Here is a 22,183-nt window from a genome sequence, read left to right on the forward strand (position 1 = left end):
AGATTTGGATGATGTGACTGTTTATTTTTAGAAGGATATTGCAGGATAATGTGAGTGTTCAGATGTGGCTGGTTTTAACACATAGCAGGTAGAATATTTGGGCTGGATATGGTTAATTGAAATGCTAAAAGGTTGAAGATAGTGACAAGGAAAATAAATGTTCACTTTTTATTCATTTGTTAGTTTGTGAAGAGGTTAGTGCAGTTGTTTGATTTTAGTTATTACAGATTCAATGTAGAAGATAAAATATGGACAACAATGAAATTCCATGAGTAGTGAACATTTTAGAAAAAGCATAAACCAGAGGAACAGTCAACTGCAGTTTTTCATACTTTTAAATGGCTGAAAGATAATCTTCTCCAGGATAGGTTACTAGTCTATTGCAAATATCTTGATGAGAAAACTCTATCATTTATTCACTGAGGCAATGCATAATTAACTCTCCTATTCTGAATCAGAGACAGTTGAAACTACAACTCATAAGCCAGTATTCCAGTGTCTAGTTCAATCAAGTAGAAACTCTTCCTACTGTAAGACACCTTGAGCAAATGTTTTCAACTATTAGCCCTGGGTCAACCAAAGCCTTGTGAATGGATGTGGCAGATGGAAACTGTAAGAAGCCTGTTGTATATACATATTTATATTGTGTGTTCTTATGTCTGTTCCCCATCACTGTCTGACAAAGGTGTTGGTTTGTTTACATCCCCATAACTTAACAGTTTGACAAGATATTGAGAGAATAAGTACAAAGCTTTAAAAAAATAAATACTGGGGTCAAATTGTTTGACTAAACCCATCAAGGTGGTGCCCCAGCATGGCTGCTGTCCAAATTTTTGGAACAAATAAAAGATAAAGATACATTCACAAGTATGCTACCATGATGAGGTCAGAATAAGACTAAAACTCATCCACAATTGTCCCTGCTCTTAATACACAATATTAATTATTTTTTCTCTCAAATATCAAATTTATTTTTAATTAGCTTTTTAATGCTCCTTGCATTAAATATATTAACACTAAAAAATTGTTTTTATGCAAAATTGAATCTCAGAATGATTTATTCTCTACACTATTCTATTCTTCTACACAAATCAGTTGTAATCTTGTAATTTACTAAGTAATTCTTCCAAGTATAGTGAAGTCTATTCTTCATTGATGAAATCAGAATAAGACTAAAACATGTCTTGAGATGTCACTTTTATGGCAGGCTGGCATTAAAAATAATATCAAACATTGACAAACATTGTTTTATTTTCCCCTCTCAATCTCAGTTTGCTTCTCTTTTTTTTAAGCTCTCTACATTAAATATGTCAAGCCAATGCTAACTTAATTATAGTGTTCTTTAGATTTGGGCAGCACAAATGGAGTAGGCCAAAGATTGGCAAAAAGTGGCATGTGACCTACAAGATGCTCACTGAGATGTTCTCAGCCAGCCTCAGACATTTCCTAAATATCTTTCAAATTTACTGTAGATGTGGGTCATTGAGTATCTGATAGCTTTTAGATAGTCTCTTGCACCACACATTGTTTTTTTTTACATAAGTATTGCCAGTGAGGGAAATGAGGGGTGGTGATAAGAGGGAATGTTTTTATATTTAACCTTTTAGCATTTAAACCAGCCATATCTGGCCTAAATATTCTCTCTGTCTTATCTTCATAAAGGCCAGATATGGCCTCTCACACCTACCCAACAATGTCATTCTAAAAATACACATTAATATCATTGAAATCTCAAAGCTATGAGATAATGTATGATTAATTCAAAACAATATTAAAAAATAAGTGTTACACTTGACTGACTAATATGAATGCTAAAGGATTAAGATATACTGAGCTGGCAAGAAAGTAACTTAAATTTTTTAGTGTGAAATAAAAATCACTTTTTTTTCATACAAAGAATGAACTTAAATCAATTATATATATTTTCCATTTTGTTCAATGACCTTTTGCCATCTTTCTGGCAACTTCATGATTCCACGCTCATAGAACTTCTGGTCCTTATCAGCCAAAAACTGAAGCATGTGCAATTTCAAGTAATCATCATTATTGAGAGTTTTACCATTCAAAGAATTTTGCAAACTTCAAAGTAAATGGTAATCTGATGGTGCAGGGTAAGGACTATAGGGTGGACATGACATCACTTCCCAACAAAGCCTCCAATAATTTTTCACAAGTTAGCAAAGACATGTGTGATCTAGTGTTGTTATGGTAAAACACAATTCCTTTATGATTTGCCAATTCTGGCCATTTTTCTTTAATTGCTTCCTCCAGTTTAATTAGTTGCTGACAGTAAAGATCTGAATTGATCATTTGGTTGCTTGGAAGCAGCTCAAAATATACAACACCTTTGTAATTCCACCAAATTGACAGCATCACCTTTTTTTTAAGTAATTCAGCTTTAGGTGTGGTTTGTGATGGTTCATTACTCTTGGAACATGATCGTTTTCGATTGATGTTACTGTGAACATTCCATTTTCCATCACCAGTGATGATTCGTTTCATAAAAAGGTCAATTTCATTGCATTTGAGATGCATATCGCAAATATTGTTAAGTGAATCTCTTTCAATTTATGTGGAACCCAAATATCATTTTAAATGATTTTCAATTGTTGTGCATGATACATTTAACCTCTCTGCAATCTCTCACACTGTCACATGACAATCAGATTTAACTATCGCTTTTATTTGGTCATCATCAACTTCAGTAGGTCGACCAGAACATTGGTTGTCTTTGAGTGAAAAATCTCCAGAACGGAATTTTTAAAACCATTTCTGACATATGCATTCTGTTAAGCAGTAAAACACAGTAAACTTCACGTATTTATTTGTGGCCTCAGCAGCTTTTTTGTCTTTATAGAAATAAAAAAGTAAAATACGGGGAAAATGTTCGTTTTTGCACTCCATGTTAAAATTGAAACTGAAGTAACAGCTGTAAACAAAATTGCATGCAATTTGCTTCTAAGGTAAGCTAAAAACAATGGCTATCAAATGTCAAAAGGAAAAAATCATAACATTGACAAAAGTCATTCAAAAACATCGTAACTATATCTATTTGTGAAAAAGGAAATTACTTTCTTGCCAACCCAATAATATATATGTAAAGCAAAAGTAAATATAAAAAAAAATTAAAAGTGGGCCATTAAAAAACCCCAGAAATTGCTGATCCGTAGAGCTACGATGAAAACATTCCAGTCATGACCATCTCCACATTTTAGAATAGTTAGAACAGTAACAAATATGAAATATAATGGAATAAACTGTAATCAATTTCAAATAAATCACCAAAGTAGTTTACAGAGACATGGAACAAATAAAACCTATAAAAAAAAACACAAGAAAGCATTTAGCACTAAAAGCCAATGTGAGAGTTTCTCTCAAGGTATCTACTGCAGTATAGTTTGTTCTAACAGAACATCCACATTTAAATGGAGATACATTTTGGTTGAAAATTTTGGCACAAGGACTCTAAGTTCAGAAATAATGAAAGGCAAAGTCGTCCTCAGCAGAATTTGAACTCAGAATGTAAAGACAGACAAAATGCCACTTAGCATTTTGTCGGGCTGGCTAATGATTCTGCCAGCTCACAACCTAAAAGTTGGGATAAATATTACCTCTCAGTGTTAATACTGGGTCTGTTGCTAATATATATCAAAATAAACACCTCCTATACAAATGTAACAGTAGTATCAACTAAATGACACAAAAAAAGAACGATAAATAATGCACAAATGTATAAAAAACAAATCTACTTCATTAAGTTTGTACCCAGGAAATGTTTAGGATTAAATAATTGGTTTCATATTACCCAACCAAGCCTGTCAGTTAAGTGCTGCTGAAGTTATTTTTGTCTAAATCATTCAGGGTCAACAACCATTACATTTTAACTGTCCTGTTATCCTTTCAACTAACCTACTTATTTATTTTCTTTACACATTTTATTCTACCTATTTCTATCTCTATCACCACCTCTAAAAACACAAAAAACAAAAAAAAATGTTCTTGGGCCCCAAGTGTGAGAACGTAGTTAAGTACTTTTAGAAATCAGATGATTCTGGGTTTGATTCTACCATGGTAGCATGGAGGGGGGGGGGGGGGAAATGTCTCCTGCCATAGCCTTGGGTCAATCAAACCATTATGAGTGAAAGAGATCTTCAACTATTGCTGACCAATAATGCTTTGTGAATGAATATGATAGGCTGTCTTGTTTGTTTGACAACTAGTGTTGCTTTGTGTACGCTCCCCATAAGTTAATGGTTTGACAAAAAGAAACCAATAGAATAAGTACCAAATTTAAAATAATTATTGGAGTCAATTTGATCAACTAAACTCTTCCATGCACTGCTCCAGCAGGGTTACAGTTCAATGATTGAAACAATATATATATATTGTTTTTTTTTCTATATACCATAAACAAGTGGTCAGTGTTACATATGTTCTGTGCTGTTGACTATAAATTGTGTTTTTAGCTTCGAGTTAGGTCAGTTCAATAAGAGTTTTGATCAAAGGTATTTTAGCCATAACCATCTCGATCCTTTTTTTATTTTTATTTTTTAGCGAATCGAAACTGAACCAAATTTGATGACTGGTACCCATGCCAGTTGAGCGCTAACAGCACCATCCGAGCGGGATCACTGCCAGAGCAGCAGTCTTGCTTCCATGCTGGTGGCACATAAAAAGCACCATTTTGAGTGCGATCATTTCCAGCTTCACCTTACTGGCACTTGTGCTGGTGGCATGTGAACAAAACATTGGACTGACTCCTGTGCAGGTGGCACATAAAAAACACCATTTGAGCGTGGCCGTTGCCAGTACTGCCGAACTGGCCCATGTGCCGGTGGCACGTAAAAAGCACCCACTACACTCTCGGAGTGGTTGGCATTAGGAAGGGCATCCAGCTGTAGAAACTCTGCCAGATCAGATTGGAGTCTGGTGTAGCCATCTGGTTCGTCAGACCCCAGTCAAATCATCCAACCCATGCTAGCATGGAAAGTGGACGTTAAATGATGATGATGATGATGATACACACAATTTGGGTTAGTTAAAATATGTTGGTGACATTAACCAACCTAAAATTTGCTTATGTGTAAACTGTTTGGCACTGATACAGCTGTAATATATATATATTTTAATTAATATTTAGCAGAAGTAACCGAATGACTCAAGGTCTGAGAGATTCATGCATTGGTACTTTCAGACCTTGAGTCACTCTATTACTCCTGCTAAATATTAATAAAAAATATACATATACTCATATATTTGAGTTCTATTTTTCATGTTTGCATCAACATACCTCTCTCTCTCTCTCTCTCTCTCTCTCTCTATATATATATATATATATATATATATATATATATATTATATATATATATATATATATATATATATATATATATATATATATATATATATATATATATATATATATTAATTATCGTTGTCATTGTCCTCACTATTGTCATCATTTAACATCCATTTTTCATGTTGACATGGATGGTTCTACAGGAACTGGCAAGTCAGAAGACTGCATCAGTCCCCACTGCCTGCTTTGGCATGGTTCCTATAACTGGATGCCCTTCCTCATGCCAACTACCACTTTACAGAGTGTACTGGGTGCTTTTTATATGGCATTAGCAGCAGTGAAGTCACAAGATAAGAGGTCCCGCATCTGAGGAGGAGAGTAGTATTGAGGAATAGAAAAAAAGGAATCTTGTATTAGAGGGGAAACATGGTTGCCTCAGGTGGAGAGAGGGGAGATAAATATATATATTATAGTGGTGGAGGAGGGTGCAGAGCATTTGGTTTTTATTTTATATTCTTAGTCAAATGTAGAAGGGCAGCACCCATGACACTTTTCAAAGCCTCAGAAAAGTGTGTGTGTGTGTGTGTGTGTGTGTGTGTGTATGTGTGTGTGTGTGTGTGTGTGTGTGTGTGTGTGTGTGTTATTCTCATACCAGCGACTTGGCTTTAATGCTTTCAAAAGTGCATAATTTGCCAAGGGTTGATAAAATAAGAGATAGACAAAGTACTAGGCGGGTGGTGGTGGGCATGTAATCCAATTTATGGCAGTGATGCATGGCTGTTGTCTAAAGAGTGAAACCAAAACAAAAAGAATTAAAGAACATAAACTATAACTGCTTTCTCCATAAAATGTTTAATACACACTGAAAATGCTTAACAATTAATAGATGATGCATAAAGATGATGAAAATATCAGTGAATCCTTTGGAAAATTAATTTGGGAAGAGACTGAAATTCAGATTAAAAATCAATTTGGATAAAGCTATTAAAATTCACAATTTCACTTTAGACTGAAAATGATTATTTTTAAAGCCTCAAAATACAAACAAATTTATTCAAAGACATTTATCAAGCTCTATTCTCTTTGTTCTTTACAAGTATTTTAATGAAACACAAATACAAATTTTTGTATTTGGTTTGCAAGATTCTTTATGGGAATTTGTCGTGTTGAAACAAATTGCAACGAAAGAACTTTGATGAATAAAAAAGAAAACAAATGATTGAAGTTAAACCAACAAGTTAAACAAACAATTGATTAGTTAGATAGATATTTAACCAATTTATTTATAATAAAGGAGTGGAAGTGAACCAGTGCATGTGTTATTAATATTGGCCTAATGACCCTCTACAGACACAACAAACCCAAGTTTTTCTTTTGAAAAAGAAGATATGTAATTCATTGGATTATTTTTTCTTTAATTCATCAATTAAAAAAAATATCTCATCTGGGTGAGATTAGATTTCAAGTGTGGCTGTGTGATAAGAAGTCTGCTTCTGGGCCATATGGTCTCAGGTTCAATCCCACTGCATGGCACTTTGGGCAAGAGTTTTCTACTATAGCCCTGAGCCAGCCAAAGCCTTGTGAGTGGATTTGGTAGCTGGAAACTGAAAGAAGCATGTTGTGTGTGTGTGAGTGTGTCCTTGTATTTTTCCCCTACCACTGCTTGACAACCAACGTTGGTTTGTTTACGTCCCTGTAACTTGATGGTTCAGCAGATCAGACCAATAGAATAAGTACCAGATTTTAAAAACCAGTACTGGGGTTGATTCATTCAACTAAAACCCTTCACAGCAGTACTCCAGCATGGCTGCAGTTCAATGACTGAAACAAGATAAAAATTATCTAATTCACTACCCTAAATAACTGTTCCCCAATCACCATCACCCTCTTTTCTGAGATTTTTCACAGAGAGGAAACAGAAAATACAGCATATGTGAGGGTATCTATTATGCTTAAGAATAAAAAACAAAAATGATTTCCAAAGCTAATTTTTGCACTATCTTTTTTGTTTAAATTATTATCCAAAACAAGCCATAAATTCTTTACCAAACTGCCTAAGTTTATTTGGAATTTAACTGATTCTTACCTTGGTAACTCTCTAGCCATTTGTTGTAATTCATTAAGAAAGAAATAGTGCTTTTTTTGTAGAAGCTCTTTTCTTTCAATTTCTGAAGCATATGTATCCTCCATGGCTGAATATCCAAGTATAAAACTACATTCCTTTGAATAACCTAAACAAATAATAATAATAATAATAATAATAATAATAATAATAAAACCAAGCAAAAGAACGGCAGACAGATAATCATAAATACTATAAAATAGTTGATTTTCGAGTTACACACACACATACTACTATGCAACACCCCTTCAAAAACATACAGAAATAAACTCATACTGTAAATACCAAATAAAATGAACAAAACGCACAACATGTGCCATAGAAGGTTGATACCCAACAGAAGAACACAATCAGTGCAACATAAACAACACAATATAAAAAACTAATACAACAGAAGACTCAAACAAAACATACTAATACAATATAATATCCCCAAAATGCAGCACACACCACCCAGCCAGCACGGAGGTGCAACAAATGATGCAATAGAAACTTGCTTGAAACTATCAGATATTGAAAAATCATAGTGGTGATGACGATGGTGATGACGATGGTGAGGAACATTACCTTACCTCAGTTTATGACAGACAAGAGTTTCCGAAGAACTCTGGTTGTAACAGCGAAAATGAAGCTTTAAGGGAAGGCCTCTCACTTGGCAGTGGATCAGTAAAGATACAGACTGACCACAGCTGTCATCCTAATACAGCATCAGCAAATAATAGAGTAAGGAGGAGGAAGTGGACCAGTGAAGAAAACAGGATAGTGATACAGTGCTACTTAGAAAGTGAACCTAGAAGAAGGGGCTATAGAAAATGGATGTTAACACTTTGGGTAGAGTAGGGAATGTTTAAAGTGACAGAGCAGAGATTAGTTGATCAAGCTAATGCTATTAGGAGAAGAAAGTGGATGACAGAATTGGAGGTAGAAGAGATCACAAGAGAACTGGAAAAGAAAGACTAGGCAGTGGGAAAGACAAACAACAACACAAGAACTTAAAGAAGAACTTAAAGAAGAACTTAAAAGAAAAAATAATAATAGTGCTACCAATAACGAAGTGCCAACTAGTATCAATGATTTAAGTGATTTAAGTAAGGAAGGTCAGAAGATTTTAGATGAGTTGGAGGAAGTAATGAGTAAAGAGGTAAGAAAAAGATTGCCAGCATTAAAAGGTATCAACAGAAGGAAGCTACAAGAAATGACTAGGAAAGTAGATTCTGTTATCAGTAGGACAGATACTAAAAATATAGGTGACACTAATTTACTGATCTATGCAAGAGGGGGAGTAATTACCAGAAAATCAGATATCTTACAGGGAAAGATTAAAAAAGAGCAAATGTGGAAAAGAAGACAAGAAAATAAAATGAAGCCTTTAAGACAAGATTTGAGTAGAATAGAAGCCTGGAAAACAAACAAGTTAGGAGCCACAAGATGCAAATCTTGCCTCAAGGAAAGATACTTAGTGAAAGAGAAAGGATTTGGGACAATAATAGAAGAGTTGAAACAGTGTAACATAGCAGTAGCAAGCAAGCTCCCAGATATCACAAAAGAATAGATCAGTATTAACAGAATAGATTATTTGAGACAGACTAGAGGAGATTTTATGACCAAATAAATAGTGGAAAACGAAGTACTGAAAATGAGAAACCTAATACAGAGGAAGCTAGAAAGTTCTGGAGTAATATTTGGGATAAACCAGCCAATCATAATGTAGATGCAGTATGGTTAGAGAAAGTGAGGAAAGAAGTAGTGAGTGAGAAGCAACCAGATCTAAGATTAACTAATGCATTAATGAGTAAAGTGTTAGGAAAAATGTCGAATCGGAAGGGCCTAGGACCAGATTTAGTTCAAGGGTACTGGCTAAAGGAATTCAGTAGTTTACATGGGGGGACTGAGGGAACAACTTCAGGATTGCCTTAATGGAGGAATAATACTAAATTGGATGACTAGAGGGAGGATAAGAGCAAGGGTAATACAGCCAGCAACTAGAGACCAATCACTTGCTTACCATTAGTGTGGAAGCTGTTAATAGGAATGCTTTCAGAAAGCATTTACAAGCACCTTGACAAGCAGAATTTACTACCAGAAGAACAGAAAGGTTGCAGGAGGCTAGAGGAACGCAAGATCTATTATATATAGACAAAGCAGTTGTAAATGAAGTAAAAAGAAAAATCTAACAATAGCATGGATAAGTGAATGTTTAAGTATATTCAGTATAGCAGACAACATAAGAGAATAAATTAGCTGCAGCATGAAGAAATGGAAATTAGATCTATACTCAGGTGACACACTCTTCGGGAAAGTTAATATCAAAAGAGAAATTTTCCTGGGGGACTTGTACCCTTTAAAATTTGCCTTATGTTTGATCCACCTCAGTTTAGTATTAAGGAAGGTAAATGCAGGGTGTCAGTTTAGAAATAGTAAGGGAAAAATTAACCATTTGCTCTACATGGATGATCTGAAGCTTTTTAGTAAGAATGAAAAAGAGAGATTCCCTAATACAGACTGTAAAACTCTTCAGGAAGGAGGAGAAATATGTTTGTGAGTTATTAACATCATACCCTGAAGGGATGAACAAAATGACAGGGGAATTTCATCATATTTACACAAAACTGATTAAATATTCTTCCTTTTTTTCTTTTTGCCAGTTGTAAACTTGAAAATTGAAGACTGATGATGTCATTCTGTCAATATTGTTCAAACCAATAAAATATCTATTGTAATTGCATCACACTCTTCTATTGTCTATTTATCTTTGTGAGGAGTTATAATAAACCTTTTAAAATAATAATAATAATAATAATAATAATAATAATAATAATAATAATAAAAACACACGCCAGAAAAGGTCACAGAAAACGAGAAAGCAACCATACTCTGGGATATGCCAATACACACAGATAGAGAAATTAAGGCAAATAGACCAGATATAGTTGTCAAAGATCATGAAGAAAAAAAATGCTTTCTAATTGATGTATCAATACCAGCAGATGACAACGTTTCTCTAAAAGAAATGGAAAAACTTTCAAAATACAAAGACCTGGAAATAGAGGTAACTCGAATGTGGAATCTAAAAACAGAAACAATTCCTATCATAGTAGGTGCCTTAGGTATAATAAAAAAATATTCAGACAAATACATAACAAAAACACCAGGACTTACAAATATATATAACATACAGAAAATTGCACTACTGGGCACTGCACACATCCTACGCAAAACACTTTCAATACTGTAACCATAAGAGCATCACAGCAAACCACAGCACATATCCAAGGCGCACAGAGCTGCGCTTGGTAGTGAAGTAAAAGCACGTTATAAAACTAAAACTACTGAACAATAATAATAATAATGGTTTCAAATTTTGCCACAAGGGCAATCGATTACATCAACCCCAGTGTCCAACTGGTACTTAAGTTATCGACCCTGAAAGGATGAAAGTCAAAGTCGAGCTCAGTGGAATTTGAACTCAGAACATAGCGGCAGACGAAATACCGCTAAGCATTTCACCTGGTGTGCTAATGATCCTGCCCGCTTGCCACTTTAATAATAATAATAATAAATGATGATGATGATGATGATATAATCACTCATGTCAATTTTGATGTATGTGTGTTTGAAGGAAAAGATTAAAAAAAGAAGGTTTAAAAATAAAAGAAACTGCAAAGCTTTTATTTGCAACGATGCATGAATACAATTTGAGTTCTGGGATGAATTTTGCTTTGAAGTCACAATGAGGACAAAGATGATTTTGATTTTATCTGCAGAACAGCTTTGTTGTTCTGCATGCACCTCAGATAGTCCTGCCTGAAAGCACTTCTATGCTTGTAGAGTGTCAGGTGAATCATGCTGAAACAACATGTCTGATACTCTGCTGAAGTTGTTTGGAGCTTCATCTGTTTTTACACAGACAGTATAAAGAGAAATTCGGTTCTCTGACACAAAATGTTGCAGTGAATCTCATTCACATTCTAGTGTACAGGAATGTGTTAAAAATGTACCACTTATTTTGATCTTGACAGCTTCATTTGATTATTCTGAATTAATTCCAGCTTAGTAAGCCTCTACACACATTAGCAAATGCCCTGTTTGCAATTTTCTCTATAAGAACAGAAGTTCCTGTCAAGCTTTGAATAATTTTGATGCCATCTATCACTGAGTAGGTAAAATCATACTAAAACATCATCATTTAATATTTGTTCTCCATGCTAGCATGGGACAGACAATTTGACAGGAGATGGCCACATATCGTCATCCTCATCATCCTTTAACATCCATTTCCTATGCTGGCATGGTATGGACGGTTTGACCAGAGCTGGTAAGCTGCACAAAGTTCCACTCTGATTTGGCTTGGTTTCTATGGCTGGATGCCCTTCCAAATGCCAACCACTTTACAGTGTGTGCTGCATGCTTTAATGTGCCATTGGCATGGGTGCTTCTACATGGCAGCAGCACAAGTGCTTTTTACAAGGCACCAGCACAAGACTCTTGCAGGCCAATCCTCTTCATCAGGGATGCAGCCTTCACATTTCTGCTGTGGATGATGGGTCTTTTTGATGACAGCAAGGTACTAGGTAATTTGATCCTTTGTTATCTTATCTGAAAGGTTTTGTATTTTGAGGTCATCCTTCAGTACTTCATCCTATGTCATCCTGGGTCTCCTTGTTCCACAAGTTACATCCACTTTGAGTGAATGGCACTTCTTTATAGAGCTGTCAGCATCCATCTGCATCACATGACCAAACCAGCATAGTCTTCTCTCTTGTACACTGCATCTAATTCCTCTTATGCTTAACTTCTATCTCAATACACTAACACTCTGTAGCATGTGTACACATACAGTACACATCCAGCAGACCATATTATATTCATAAATATATATGTATATATGTATATATATATATATATATATATATATATATATATATATATATATACACACACAGATATCCTGTATATATACAGGTAGTGTGTGTTACACTCTCCTTGTCTTGACATGGCGTGATAATTGTAAACGAATGTCTCCATCATGCAAGCACTCCTTCATTTCCAATCTTTCATGAAAACGTGTCATATCACAGGGAAATATTACCTTACTTGGAAACAACTGCCAGATGGCGACAGGGAGAGCATACAACCATAGAAAATTTGCCTTAACAAAATTCCGTCTGACCCATGCAAGCATGGAAAAGTGGATGTTAAAACAATGTTGATGATGGTATGTAGACTTTTTAGTTTTATTACCATTAATACTTATATAAATTAGAAATTCTATGATGACAAAAATAAATAAATAATATACAAAATTCTCAATTGTAAAAGTTATAAATCATAAAAAACAACAGGAAATATTTGCTGGCTTGAATGAAAGAAAGAAGAATTTGATAGTTAAATGATGTAATGATTTGACAAAAACAGACATGAAAATAATGTTGAAGAGTTTATTTGTGGCTATATCCATACTGAAAGAATAAAACTGTTAATTAAGAAATATAGCCAACAGTTTTGATGCATCAGGTCAAAAACACAATAGCAACAAAAAAGCCAAAAATAATAATAATTGTCATTATATCAAATTTTGTACAGTTATAAAGATATTATGTAAAGGCAAATATAATTGATGGAATAAAAACTAGGGTGATCTATGAAGATTGACAACTAAATTTATAGAAAGCTAGTTGCTCAAATAATATATCTGAATAGCTTGTAAAATACTTAGAGTTGATAACATTTAATGTTGGCAATTAAAATGAGGTAAAAGTTGCATTTGGTATAATTGCACAAGATGCTTGATTAAGTGCCATTTTGGGGGGCAACCCAAACCATCTTATCAATGATTGTGGAATCAGATATTAAGGTCACTTGATATTCATGCTGATTTAATCACATGATCTGTTGAGTCTGATCATATGAACAACATTTTCTAGGAGGAAAAAAAAAACAAAATGATGAAATGTTTTTCTTCAGCAAGTTATTTTTTTTAAGGATAAAATCTAACTGGAACAACTATGCATGGATATAGTTGCCGTATGTCAATTTAAGGTTCAATAGGAGAAGAATCAGGTAATGATATAAGACTTGTAGAAGACTAGTAGGATGTCTAATAATAAAATATGGGACTGGTTGGTGGCTGAAGGTCAAAAGGTTTACATTCTGAGCACAAGTTTTCCAAATTTCTTGCTAGCTCAAGCTACATGTTTATTTTGAATTTAGTAATGATACATATACAAACATATACAACATACACAACATATACAAACATACAGACCATCAAAGGTGCCTCTATGTGGCCACTCAAGCTACAGGAAATAAATCATACTCTACCATCTTAAACAAAGAAAAGATATAATAGATAATACAGACTTAGATGTACTCCAAAAATATAGGGTGATCACCAGTGAAATATCTTTAATCACAAGTCTTTTAATCAGATTTGATCTAGGGATGAATGACAACAGACACAACCATTCTATATAGTTTAAGATTTGAATCCTTTTCATAGCATGATTGCCAAAGTAGTGGCATTTTTGAAAACCAATCTAGATGCATATCTTAAACTGGACAACTTTGTAGGAGTAACGTGATTAATAACAACATTGGAGTGATTTGACCATGACACATCAGTAAGAGCAATAAAACATAAGCAAGCAAAGATATCGATGTGTTTTCTATCTTCTATAATTTTAAGAAATTAAATAATAATTTCCCAGAATTTCCTTTTTCTATTGTTTTTCATTCAATATTCATACTAAGCTCACTCTGATAAGATTCTCAATTATTTACATTATTTACAACTGACGGATATTTGTCCTCATCTTGTTTGTTGTTAACACAATGTTTCGGCTGATATACCTTCCAGCCTTCATCAGGTGTCTTGGGGAAATTTTTCCTCAAGACACCTGATGAAGGCTAGAGGGTATATCAGCCAAAACGTGTTAACAACAAACAAGATGAGGACAAATATCTGTCAATTTTAAATAATGTTGATAATTCCACATCTCTTAAATATAGAATTGCAAGATTCTCAATATTTTGAAACAATGATACAACTATTATAGAAGACAAGAAGCAGTTAGCCAGAGTACCACAAGCATGGAGAAAAGACACAAAGCAGGAGAGGTCAAGTGACAACAGAATACCAGACCTCTATATCTTACAGATGAGTGGGCATGTCTTCAGGATAGATCAGACAAATCAGCATTGAAGAGGATGAAAAACAATAGTGTAACAAAAAAATCAAATTGTAACAGACAGTCAGCCAGTCAGTATGATGGCTGGAGCATACAATGTACATCATGCAAAGAAGGTAAAGTTTAATATTTTTTTACCTTACATTGGGGTTAAATTTTAAGGTCAGTATAATAAAACTCAAACTGACAAGACTGATTCCCAAACAAGCTGGTACAGTGATAAATGCCTACTGGTAGCATGTCTCATTATAGCACTATGCCTGACAGAGCTAAAAGCACTTTTCTGCATCTCACTTCATAATTACTTTTGGTAACAAATTCTGGTGAATTAATTTGTATGTTGTATGGATGGTAGCCTCACAACATAATGGAGCACCAATTCCTGATTATGTGGAAAGCAAAAATTAGGAGTGGCTAAATGACAGTAAATGTTTCCAATAGTAAATTGGAAGATATCCTTGTTGGAAGGTGGCGAGCTGGCAGAAACGTTAGCACGCCAGGCGAAATACTTAGCAGTATTTCACCTGTCTTTATGTTCTGAGTTCAAATTCTGCCGAGGTCAACTTTGCCTTTTATCCTTTCAGGGTCAATAAATTAAGTACAAGTTGTGTACTTGGGTCAATCAAATCGACTGCCCCCCCCCACACACACTCCCCCAAAATTTTGGGCCTTGTGCCTAGAGTAGAAAAGATATCCTTGTTAGTTTTGGTTAAGGTTGGGCGAAAATGAATTTGTTGAGATCTGGGAGAATGCCTTTAAAGATGGTATTAATAAATGTAGTGACAAATGAAATTGGTTGTCATTTTACTCCATACTGAAAAATAGGCTTTGATATACTGGAGGTGCAAACTGTTAGCACAGGATCAAGAACTATCTACAAATGAAAGAATTGTATCACAAACTTTCTTGACACTGACTGATGAAATCTGCATGACAGAAATTAATTCAGTATTAGGCAAGGGAAGACTGGAGAAGCTGAAAGTTATTCCAAAGAGTGCCTGTCTGCGGGACAGAAAAGAAAAAAAACAGTACTGGAACTTTCATACCAAATTCCTGTAGTCTACCAGTGATGGTTAATTTGATACTTATGTCCTTGATATCAGAAGGCATGGCTGCAGGAGCGGTAGTAGTTGAATTGTTGAAGGTTATTCATTGAAAATTTGGATTTGAATTATGTTTGTCATAGATAACGTATTATTGAATTTGTCTTGTAGAACCTGAAAATAGGAAAAGGATAAATAGCTAAAATGCCCCAGAGTTGATAGCATCATCGAAAGCCTTGACAAATAAGTTGGCTAAAAATTCAAAAGAGGAAGAGCCAGCTTGAATTTTTTGGAGGACCGTCTGGAGTTCCGTTTTGCTTTGAACAATAAACGAGAAAGTTGTCTGCCAGTAGACTGTCCTCAGAAGCAGAATAAATGTTAAGATAACTCAAAATTGAGCCTATCTTTATTTTTTTAGTCAAAGGTATTAATAGAGCAAGGGAAAACCCCCGGCAGTTACAATATTCATAACCTCCCTTAGTAAAAGTTTTAGATAAAACAGTTATAAAGTTTATTACAATAACAGATCCTTGCACAGAGTTTCACAGTTTTCACTGATATGGAAGTGAATTTTGGAAATGCTAAGGGGACAGGGAACTAGCAAACTGTTAATCTTTATCTCGTTTGACACTTTCGCACTAAAGGGAAACAACAGCGTCTGTGTTGTGATAATCAACTTCCACAAACAATTTTAAAGAATTATTCAATTGCCTATACAGTTCTACTTTTTGAAAGAATACGGTGTTTTGTGTTTAGGATTAATAAAAATAGCACGGCTTGGCTTTCAAAATAGCTTGGTTTGGGAAACAAAGCAAATTTCGGGAAGACGGGGGAATTAGTCAACGATTTATCGAGAACAATATTTGCAGTCGTTAAGGGACTTCAATGCAGCAGGTTTCGGAAACTATAATTTAGGGTTCTTTTTTACTTCACATTTTTTTTTTGTTAAACTTCAGCATCTGGAAAAACGTTATAATTCTGTTATAAAGTATGGTTAAAAGGATAAAGGAAGCAACATTTTTTAATTTTATTTTTTCACTGAATTGGAACCTTAAAACATTTTTATTAGCTGTTCATGCGAAGGGCATCAGTAATTGTATTTATTTGATCTTAGTGTGACACGAAGTTAAAATCTTTGAGAAACACAACCTTAGATTTTGGTTTAAACTTTAAATATAGATTTTGTTGTATATCAGAAATTTAAAACAGTAATAATATTTTAGATATCTCTTTTAAGGATAGCTATTTTGTATAATGGAAACACATTTTTCAATTTCCCGAATGTATAAACTATCTCCTTGCTCTTGTGCTTTAAAAAATGTTTATAACTAAAACTTAAGATGTGCTGTCATAACGAAAACAAAACAAAACACTTTAGTGAAGAAATGCTAAAGAACAAAATCTATTTGTATATGAAAACATTTGATTTTGATTAAGCCTTGATTTCTTTTCTAATCCATTTATATTAAATGTATTCTAGGGAGAAACTTTTTTCACAAGAATATATTTAAATACCTACCAAAATAGGTGATCAAAATGTTTGGATTTAATATTTCACCTTCGTTAACGAAGGTATGGCATAGAAGTCACTTCCGTTTCCGGTAATACTGTCAAAAACAAAAACCAATGTTTTTAATTTCTAAAGTAAACATTCGGATGGTTATTAAAATGGTTGTCTGATTCTTAAGTACCTAAAACACTGCTGGAATATTCCTTGCTTTACTTTCATTCTCTCATTCAGTACTTTGCAAAACCCATTTGCGTGTGTGTCTGTCTTTTTTTTATTTAGAGAGAGTGTTATAATTATTTATTTGCGGGTGAGTGTTCTACAAACGTCTGTTTGTGTTTCTTTTATGTCTGTTTGGTGTAAGAGAACATTGAATATCTTTGATATTGAAGCCTACTCACATACACACGATATTTTAAATCATTATAAGAATATTCATTTATCCTTGTACTGGTTCTCTCTGCGAGGGATCGCCGGCATAACTACAATTTGTTGCTCCTCCGCCCCACCGATATTTTAAAATTCAATTTTACAGGGATATGTTTTCGAAGATACAGATTACAGTTTCGTTGATAACGCTGAATGTATAGTTTACTTAATGTTGATGATCCAACAGAAATCTGGAAAAAGAAATTTATGATGTAATGAGAGAGTTAACGGAAAATAGTGGTAACAAAGTTCAGGGTGAAAGTGAAAAACTACACAAAATTCACCTTTCTGTTCATTTTTTCCTAAGTTTATCAGCATAATAATAATTTACATCTTAAAAAATGTGTTTCCGAAAGATTTAAATTTAAAAGATATACTTTTTTGACGATATTAGAGGAAACGAAGTTATGGGCACCAAACTGTTGTTAAACCACTATTGTAAAGCATAACTTCAGTGCCAGGTAAAATATATAAATAATTAAAATAGTTGAAGCCTAGGAAATTAGTGATGCTCTGTATCGACAAATACTAAGAACGAAACGTTAACAAAAGACGGTAAATTTAGTAAATGTTTCGGGCAGTTATAAACTATTTTTACGTTAGAAATAAATAAATATATAAAATGAAGTCAGGTTTCTGTCACAGCAACTTATACTCTCATCAAATTTCTTCAACTAAATAAAATGTTATTATATAAACGAAATAATATTCCATTTTTATGACCTAAACTACAAATATTATATTGGCGGTGGGGAGGGGCACAATGAGGAATATTTACTGCATTTTTGACTTTGAGAAAAGGTATACTTTTTACGAATGTTCACTACCTTACTATATTAGCTAAGTAAACAACCTTCTCTAAAAGTATTAAAAACACTATAACATATACAGAACACTATTTCAGAAAATTATCTCCTTTCTCTTTGAGACAAATTTAGCAAGAGCAAAATGACTAAGACAAGGTAAGATAAATTTGCCTCTTCAATTCCCCATTACATTTGAACAAAAAACTCATACACATCAATATACATCTTTAGGCACCAGAAAGATAGAGATGCGACAAAAGTTTAAAATATGTAGGACAAATGAAAGAGGGTTGTGGAAAAATGACACATGATATGAAATTAACAAAACTCGACTAAATCTAAAGACTCAACATAAGATTTTCTCTATAACTTCATGATCTGCTGAAGTGGCTCTTCCCATACCATGCAGTTAAAGAGAAGAAATTATTGAAAATTAGTCATTATTCATTTGGATGTATTTTAGACATAATTTTTGGAAAATTGAAAATTATCAAATTAAACATTAGTGTGGGGAAAAAATTGACTTGCAATCCAACAGAGAAAAGAATTTTGATTGTTGAACACCAAAAATTATCCAGATATTTTATTAACAACCTCAATTGCAATCCAGTCAAAATTGAGGAAAAATTTCTTGAAAAAAAGTACTTGTCACCTGTTTCAAACTCTTTCAATTTCCAACAACAACAGCTATGCTGACCAATTTTTATTCCTAAAGATGATGCAACAGTACAAAATGATGATGCAATACATGCAATGTAATGATTTCAAACAGGGAGGGAGAAAATGAAAAATCAGAAATTACTAATTTTGCTCTACTTACCAATTTTACCCATCCAATCCCTACTCATAGCTCTTAAGATATTTGCAGTGTTTGAAAATTCTGTAACAGGACAGTCACCTGAGAGGTCATGGACAGGAAGTCAGAAATGCTATTGACAACAAGGAAGCACAATCATCAGTAAAGATGGGACAATCATGTATGTATGTATGGATGGATGAATGGATTAAGAAAGAGTGAGATATTTAAAAAAAAAATCACTGAGTTTAATTACTTGGGGACACTATGTGCATTAAAAATAATAGTTAGGTTAGCATTAGCATATTTAATGAGAACACTTCAGCATACTGCAACTGGCTTATCTCTACTGGTTATAGACCTATATGTCCACATCAGTAGAAGTTGGATTTAATGGGACCCCTGGACCAATAGGTTTTGGAGGCCCTGACAAGTTTGCTAATTCAAAACATAAGATAATAAAGAGGGGCTCTATTAAATCTAGGGGCTGCAAAACTGAAAAGGGTTGTAGTGGTGATTTGAAATTGAAATGCTAAGTAACTGGTCAAATATCAAGACTGTTTCACATGCTCAGTCTATTAAGCAACCAATCAGCATGAAACCATTGCATGATTCAATCTTCTGCTTGTATCCAACAAAATGTTGCTTCTGGTGTCAACACTCTTTGCAGAGCATTGAGATCAGCCCATCTCATTCACATGTCTCACCTCTTACCAGGTAGAATGTTGAGACAGCTGCGCATTGTGTCTCCATGCTTACCACTGTCAAACAGTTAAGACAGTTAAACTCTATGTGTTGTCAGTTACTTTAACGTGCAGCCCAAGAGACATATTTTCATTCAACTCAACCAGTCGTCATCTCAGACCAGTCAACAAAAATCCACTTGCAACAGGGTCCTGATAGATTCAAAGTGTCTCCATAAATTTCATGGCTTTTTAAATTTAAAATGGCCCAATAAATCAAAAGAGTGCTCAATAATTTTAAAAGAACTCTATTGGATTAAAAACAATTTAAACAAGTTAAAAAAATACAAGTTATTTGATTTCTGTAAATGTATTTTTTATAATTTTTAACTCCAAGCTTCTCTGAGTTAAAGGGGCTCCTGGGACAATGCCCATATTGACCCACACATAAATCCAGCCCTAGGCACTCCTTAAGTCAGGGAATTAATCTTGGCTATCAGTAATGAGACAGAACTTGAACATAGAATAACCACTAAATAGCCCCTGTAACATTAAACCTCAGCTGAAATATCTTGGTGTGGCTGTGTAGTAAGAAGTATGCTTCCCAATCACATGGTTCTAGGTTCAGTCCTTCAGTATGGTATTTTGGGCAAGTGTCTTCAATAGTAGTCCCAGGCCCACAAAAGCCTTCTGAGTGAATTTGGATGGAAACTGAAAGAAGGCTGCCATATGTTGTGTGTATATACCCCACCACAGCTTGGCATCAGGTGTTGATTAGTTTGTGTCCTATAACTTAGCAGTTTGGCATGGCTGTAGCTCAGTGACTGAAACAAGAACAAGGTAAATAGCGTTGAACTATAGTAGTACTTTATTTACATTTTAGCAGCATAATATATGTGCAAAGAAATAAGTTTGGTACTCCTGAACTACTTTTGCTAATTTCATTTTGTTTTTAAATTTTTATTTCAATACATACATACATGGTTGAGCACATCCTCTTCCTCAACTGCTTTTTGTTTGCAGGAGATTTTTACCATCAGATCTCAGGAATGGCCATGGGAATGAGAATGGGTTCCAACTATGCAAACCTATTCATTGATGGCTATGTTGAGACCCAAATATTCTCACAGTTCAATGTCCTACTCCTGAGCTATATGGTCATTATATCGATACAACCTCACTCTCCCATGAACATCTTGACTCCTTTCTTTCCTTCGTCCAGTCCTTTCATCCTACCTTTGAATTCTCCTGCACTGTCTCCAACTCCTCCATTGAATTTCTTGACATTTCTGTTAGCATCCACCACTCTGCTCTTACCACCTCCATCAACTACAAACACACAGACTCCTATCTCAACCTTTCCTCCTCCCACCATATCCACATCTGCACCCTCTTTCTCTATCTACACCAGCTCTGCAGTGCCGACCATGACTTTGAAACCCAGTCTCAACTCACTTTCAGTCTCAGTCTCAATTCACTTCATTCTACATGGATATACCCTCACCATTATCCAAACTGCCCTTGCCCATGCACGATCCACTGACTGTTCCTCTGCTCTCTCTCCCTTAAACCCACCCCACCCTTACCCACTTCCCTCTTCCCCTCACTTACCATTCTTCCATCCTACCCCTCCAACAGACCATTATCAAGCCTTCTGTTAGCTCCTATCCAACACCTCCCCCTCCGACATCTTCCCAAATCCACTCCTTTTAAGTGCAGGCATGGCTGTGTGACAAGAAGCTTATTACCTAACCACATGGTCCTGGATTCAATCCCTGAGTAAGATGGTACTGTAGACAAGTGTCTTCTATTATAGCCCCAGGCCAACCAAAGCCTTGTGAGAAACTGAAAGAAACCTGTTGTATACATATGTTATGTATGTAACTATGTGTGTTTGTGTTAACCCCTACTGCCACTTGATGTTGGTTGGTTTATGCCCTATAACTTAGCAGTTCTAACAAGAGATTGACAGAATAGGTACTTGACTTCAAAAAAATAAACAGTGGGGTCATTTTGTTTGATTAAACACTTATCCGAGCATGGTCGCAGTCCAATAACTGAAGCAAGTAAAAGATAAAAGACCCACAAAACTGGTCACAGGCCCGATTATGTAGTTAAGAAGTTTGCTTTAGATGATTTGGGGTTCATTGTCCACTGCCTTGGACATGAATTTTCTATCATAGACTTATTCAATGCTTGGTGTGTGAAAACTGGTAAAAAGAAACGGTACAGAATCCTGTTATCAGTGTTATTTTCCACCATCATGGTTTTTACATAAGCTTTTTCCATACTTATATGGATTGCACAAGAT

At 34.6% G+C, this 22,183-nt stretch overlaps 1 protein-coding gene across 5 annotated transcripts in view; it reads right to left on the reverse strand.

The window, feature by feature from the left end:
- LOC106872292 (protein DGCR6) overlaps positions 1-19,293 on the reverse strand; it is a 30,541-nt gene extending 11,248 nt beyond the window's left edge. Inside the window, exons 1-4 of one of the 5 annotated variants that reach the window (XM_014919229.3) lie at positions 19,214-19,282; positions 17,171-17,258; positions 15,655-15,825; positions 7,386-7,530 (exon numbers count right to left, since the gene is read on the reverse strand). In XM_014919229.3, coding sequence (XP_014774715.2) covers positions 7,386-7,530; positions 15,655-15,718 — 209 coding nt within the window. In that variant the 5' untranslated portion in view covers positions 15,719-15,825; positions 17,171-17,258; positions 19,214-19,282. Of the gene's footprint in view, positions 1-7,385; positions 7,531-15,654; positions 15,826-17,170; positions 17,278-19,213 lie in introns of those variants that run through there. The other 4 variants (XM_052969019.2, XM_089355503.1, XM_014919230.3 and 1 more) reach the window with 4 other exon arrangements.
- Between the last annotated feature and the right edge of the window lie 2,890 nt (positions 19,294-22,183).

This window comes from Octopus bimaculoides, chromosome 1, assembly GCF_046866305.1.
Source record: "Octopus bimaculoides isolate indiv1 chromosome 1, ASM4686630v1, whole genome shotgun sequence".
In the NCBI taxonomy this organism is placed as follows: Eukaryota; Metazoa; Mollusca; class Cephalopoda; order Octopoda; family Octopodidae; genus Octopus; species Octopus bimaculoides.